This window comes from Quercus suber, unplaced genomic scaffold (assembly GCF_002906115.3).
Source record: "Quercus suber isolate HL8 unplaced genomic scaffold, Cork oak 2.0 scaffold_128, whole genome shotgun sequence".
Lineage (NCBI taxonomy): Eukaryota > Viridiplantae > Streptophyta > Magnoliopsida > Fagales > Fagaceae > Quercus > Quercus suber.
The window spans coordinates 1021529-1026761 of record NW_027069591.1 but is presented as its reverse complement, the minus strand read 5'-3'; the positions used below and the strand labels follow the sequence as shown (position 1 = coordinate 1026761).

At 36.4% G+C, this 5233-nt stretch overlaps 1 protein-coding gene and 1 long non-coding RNA gene across 4 annotated transcripts; one reads left to right on the top strand and one right to left on the bottom strand.

The window, feature by feature from the left end:
- Positions 1-249: 249 nt before the first annotated feature.
- Positions 250-4333, bottom strand: LOC136068673 (uncharacterized). Its single transcript, XR_010629996.1, has 2 exons — positions 4225-4333; positions 250-4105 (listed from the first exon to the last, which is right to left on the bottom strand). It is a non-coding gene; the product is annotated as an uncharacterized LOC136068673 (long non-coding RNA).
- Positions 1471-4508, top strand: LOC112040571 (myb-related protein 2). Of its 3 annotated transcripts, none has more exons than XM_024073462.2 (7): positions 1471-1581; positions 1674-1887; positions 1982-2058; positions 2433-2490; positions 2619-2703; positions 2817-2886; positions 3562-4508. In XM_024073462.2, the coding sequence occupies exons 2-7, from the start codon at positions 1677-1679 to the stop codon at positions 4315-4317; spliced, it is 1257 nt and encodes a 418-aa protein (XP_023929230.1). In that variant the 5' UTR covers positions 1471-1581; positions 1674-1676; the 3' UTR covers positions 4318-4508. The 3 variants fall into 3 exon arrangements, with proteins under 3 accessions (XP_023929230.1, XP_023929228.1, XP_023929229.1); XM_024073460.2 differs by having other exon boundaries at positions 2604-2703; XM_024073461.2 differs by having other exon boundaries at positions 1498-1581; positions 1669-1887; positions 2604-2703.
- The last annotated feature ends 725 nt before the right edge of the window (positions 4509-5233 follow it).

Sequence of the window (5233 nt, the reverse complement as noted above, 5' to 3'; positions counted from 1 at the left end):
TATTTTTCACATTTTGCTCAAATGTTGCAGTTGACATAGCATTTTCTATGCAAGAAAAGTCTTTAAACTAGATGCTGAGACAAGTATGTTTATCATATGCATATATGAATGTATCCGAGCATGCAGACAGGATAGCATAACAAATTGTGAGGGAGTTTGAACTTTTGGATGTATAAGTAAATGTCTCTTTGTATGTATGTATGTATATCTTCCACGCATTGTATGCACAAATTTATGTAAAAAAAAATGTAAAACTTAATAAGCATGATCATTTATCTATTTGTACATTCTTCCAGTTATTTAAAACCTTTTACAAACACATACATGCCTAAGAAGCTTATATTAACAAGTGCAATACAGCAAGAAAAGTTCATAGATTCATACAAGAGAATCTCCAAGCCAAGGCAGGAGTCAAGGCCAAGGCAAGTGGTCCTCTTCAGGCCATGACTTGTCATGGTTATCATCAAATACAAGTATGGAAGCAAGTACAATTCTTCTTTTTATTATTATTTTTAACGGGTCCCAGTTGCTTAGGATTCGTCAGTGCGGGACCGGATGTCTTATGCCAATTCAAGAATGAAAAAGTTTGGCCCCTCTTCCTTAAATATTATAATTTGCGGGCTGAATAAGTACCAAACTTACTGAAGGAGACAAAATGGAATGTATTCCTTATTCCATTCCTTGCCTCCAGACAATCTTCACGGAGCATCTTTCCATCAAAACTTTTTTCTTATGTATCTAATTCCATAGCTTGAAGGTGCTCCAGTCAACAGAATCTTCTTCTACATTCTCCAAAAAAACCAGATATGTGTCTCCATCTGCATCCTTTAATACCAATAACATTCAACTAAAACCGATTTACAAGAGAACTAATTTACTATGTACATTGACATGAAAAAGGCTTTATAACACCAAGGTGAGAAACAAAGATATAATAGTTCTAAGAATCTTCCATGAGTAGAAGGTGAAAGGTGGGCTTTGAAGGTCTCAAGACAACAACAATCGTGGATTCCCTGATCCAAGTTATAAAATTCCCCTCTTAATTCTCAGAATAAGATTCTTGCCTTTGCCAGACGGACTAATATGAATGCACAACAAAAAAAAAACTTTGGTGCATCAGTGCTGGTACCTAATGCAAGGTGTGAGGTGTAACATAAAGCCATACTCCGGAGGAATTAAAATGGGTAGCAATATCTGAGAATGGAAAGTGGAGATAGAGAACAGGGCCCACATTTAGCAAAGTAGGAAGGACAATATCTCTTTTCAAGTCACTGTGAATATTGAATTGAAGCGGTATTCCATTGGCTATCTCTGTCCAAGATTCTATGCTTCACAACCTCAATTGCCTGGCCCCCAGCCCCCACGCGCAATTCTCTTTTATAAAAGGCCATGCCCGGGCATACCTTTGGTTTGTGAGAAGTAGGTGAAGGCGAAAGCAGATAAGCAAGAGCAATCGTAAGTAGTTCTATTTATCCAAGTATCAAGACATCAGCTTGTACCAGAAGAATATAGTATCATCAAGTTCCAAATTTCAAGGGCCAGCAATTTGGATCAGGGGGAAAAAAAGAAAGCACACATCAGGTAAAAACAGAACTGATCTTAAGCACAATAGTTTGATAGTTAGCTCCCCTAAATCAGGATAAACTTATGCCAAGTTTTTGTTTTAAGAACAGAAGATGTACCATCATCACCAACATCAAGGAAAGAACGTCCACTCTTCTTCAAGAATGTCAATTCCTCCTGAGAGGCATTTATTCCTGCAAGGTGGGAATGGTCCTGGAGATTCGGGACTTGTTCTCTCAACTGATGCAAAGCCTAGACTTAAATGGACACCAGATCTTCACGAGCGGTTCATAGAAGCAGTTAATCAGCTAGGAGGAGCAGACAGTGAGTGTTGTATACAATAATATAAGGATCGTGAAATACAGGAATTATAGATTATCAAACTTCATCTAATTCCCATATCATTCTTTCAATGCAGAGGCTACTCCAAAAACAGTCATGAAACTTATGGGGATTCCAGGACTCACCTTGTACCACCTAAAGAGTCATCTTCAGGTAAGATATCTATAGTAACCAATGATCGTTATAGAAGTTTAAATGACTACTGGAGTCAGGTCATCTTACGTCTCCAGTTCATTAGACAACGGTTACAGTAACACACAAGTTTCCCTAGTTCACCTTCTCTTTAAAAAAGAAAAGGTGTGACTATATAACTTTATTTATGACAAAAGTTTCAAATCTTGTCATCTTGTGTCATTCTGTAACTGATAACCAAAGGAGGCCTAGGTAGGAGAAGAGTCAAATGTGCAAATACAAGTTAGACAGACACTTTTAACCAATTTGGGGGGGTTCTTCAGGGCTAAGGGATGAAGTTAGTTATAAACTAAAACCACTTATACTAATTTCTAACTCTACCTTGTGGCAAGCAGAAGTACAGGCTCAGTAAGAATTTGCATGGACAAGCTAATAGTGGGGTCACCAAAACCGGTAAGAGAAGAATCTCATAAGATTCTTTCTAAACACTAGCAAGTATTTACAGGCAATTATATATGTGATGTAAAATTTTTTATTTAAGCATCTGATATGAAGAATAAAATTAGAATCATTGCATATAGGTATAGCTGGACTGGGGTGTGACAGAGTATCTGAAGCAAATGGAACAACTTTAGACAATTTAAGCATTGGACCCCAGACAAACAAGTATGAAACCTGATAGCCTGTCATGTTCTTTCCGTTCACTTATTTACATATCTATTGATTTAAATCAGCTTTAATGTCCACATCTCATGCTAACATAAAACTCCTAATTCCAGAAACTTACACATGAATGAAGCACTACAGATGCAACTAGAAGTGCAGAGAAGGCTACATGAGCAACTTGAGGTAGACGATACTTGAAATTTCTGTATATATACATCTGATTGAAATTTCTTTCCAGAAAATGAAAGCACCATCAACAGCTATTTACATGTCCAAAATTATGTTAACAACACAATGATGAACAAGATTTTTTTTTTTTTTAAATGACAGCTGAATTCCTCACTTCTTCCACAAACATTATTATAGGGGGAAAGAAAAAAAAAAAAAAAAAAAAAAGGAAGAAGAAGAAAGAAAGGAAAAAGAAAAGCATATTATACAGCAAACAAATTGAATTATGCATGCATCAAGTTTTCCATATACCACTGTAAAATTTGCTTTTAGTACCAATAAAGTAAATGTTTTCTGAAACAAACATACTGGAAAAGAACCAGGCACTATATTATGAACATTAAACTTTGAATTATGCAGTCAAGAGATGTCAAAAACTCACAACTGACTTTTGGAAGTTCATGTGCACAAATATTTAACCACATTCCTTAGAACAACTGATGGATATAAAATTTTCAAAAACACTACTTTTTACATGATCAATGTTCTGGAAATATGTGCATACATGGTCAGGATCTAATATCTTTAATTTGGTTGTTAGTTGGAAAAGGCGCACAGTTATATTGCTAAGATCATCTTGTAAAAGGAAGAATTAGCAGAATTCTGACTATGGATTGTGAATTAAACCAGGTGCAGAGACACTTACAGCTCCGGATAGAGGCCCAAGGAAAATACCTGCAGTCAGTGCTGGAAAAAGCCCAGGAGACACTGGGAAGACAGAATATAGGTACTGTGGGGCTCGAAGCTGCCAAAATGCAGCTCTCTGAATTGGTGTCCAAAGTATCCAATCAATGCCTGAATTCAGCATTTTCAGAGCTGAAAGAATTACAGGGGTTGTGCCCCCCACAGCAAACACAAGCAAACCAGCCCAATGATTGTTCAATGGATAGCTGCCTGACATCCTGTGAAGGATCTCAGAGGGATCAAGAAATACACAACAGGGGGATGGGACCTTATTCTGGAGGTGCACCCTTGGAGCAAAAAGAGATATGTGAGGACCCCATGCTCCAAAAGACAGAACTCAGGTGGTCAGATGACCTGAGAGACAGGATGTTTCACTCCTCAATAGGTAAAGATGCGGAAAGAAGAATGTTCCCTGTAGAAAGAAACTCCAGCAACTTATCCATGAGCATAGGACTTGGAGGAGAAAAAGGGAACGGCAGCAACAGCTATTCTGCAACAAGATTTAAAGGAAGGGACTCAGATGATTGTTTCCCAGACCGAAGCAACAACAGGGCAGAATCAGTTAAACTTGAAAATGAGAAAATTAGTCAAGGATACAGAATACCATACTTTTCAGCCAAACTGGACCTAAATGCACATGATGAAAATGATGCTGCTGCCAGTTGCAAACAATTCGACTTGAATGGTTTCAGCTGGAGCTGAAAGGATCTGAAGCCAGCGAGTGTGACAAGTAGATGTGACAAGATGGTGATACAAAAGTCACCATTAAATTTGCATCGGAAGGGTGTGGCTAGCAAGATATCTGCTGCTCTATTGTTCAGGCCAGCTAGCCTAGAAAAATCAATTGAACAAATTCCAATAAGTTGCACTGACAATATAGATCAAATTCGTAACTATATGACTTTGATAGCTCCAGCACAATTTACTTCTATTATCTCATATTTCAATGAGAGTTCATAGAACACAAGCAAAATGCCTTCGTCGCTCTTGTTCAAGATTAGGAATGGCAAAGGTGTAGGCATTCCCAGACCCAAAATCCTTAAATAGTTTACCATGTTTTTGAAAAAAAAAAAAAAAATCCATATTTTTTATATATCAAAAAAAAAAAATTTCCATATTTTTTGTGCTTGGTACAGCAAAAAATGGAAGTTAATGAGAAATGTTTTTTATTGTCAACAGAATTTTTATTGTTAATGAAAAAAGGTTTAACAAATTAAACTATGTAAAAAATGATAAATTTTTGTATACATCTAATAGAAGAAATACATGACTTTTGTACACTAATTAAAATTTAGATGATGATAAATTCTCTTAGTAAATTAATTTATGTGTATGTGTGCATGTAAAGGTTTGTCTTAACTAATATATTAACATCACAACTTGGCCCCCTCAAATCAAAATTTCTAGCTCCGCCCCTATCTAGCACAGCCACCTTTGTCACCACTACTAAAAAATTTCTATGCAAGCCAAACAACATATAATATTTCTAGGATCGTTTTCATTGAAGCAACCAAATCTAGGAAAACAACTCATTAATCAAACCAAAAAAAAAATGTTTTCCAAAGAAAACATTTTCCGCCAAAACAAACAAAATACATTTTCCAAACCCATCTCAAAA

Excerpts from the sequence above, each read along its gene's own strand:
- LOC112040571 (XM_024073460.2), top strand. The coding sequence starts at position 1,677 with ATGTACCATCATCACCAACATCAAGGAAAGAACGTCCACTCTTCTTCA. Across the intron at positions 2,704-2,816 it reads ATTGGACCCCAGACAAACAA|AAACTTACACATGAATGAAG; the intron begins GTATGAAACCTG and ends TCCTAATTCCAG. Across the intron at positions 2,887-3,561 it reads GGCTACATGAGCAACTTGAG|GTGCAGAGACACTTACAGCT; the intron begins GTAGACGATACT and ends GAATTAAACCAG.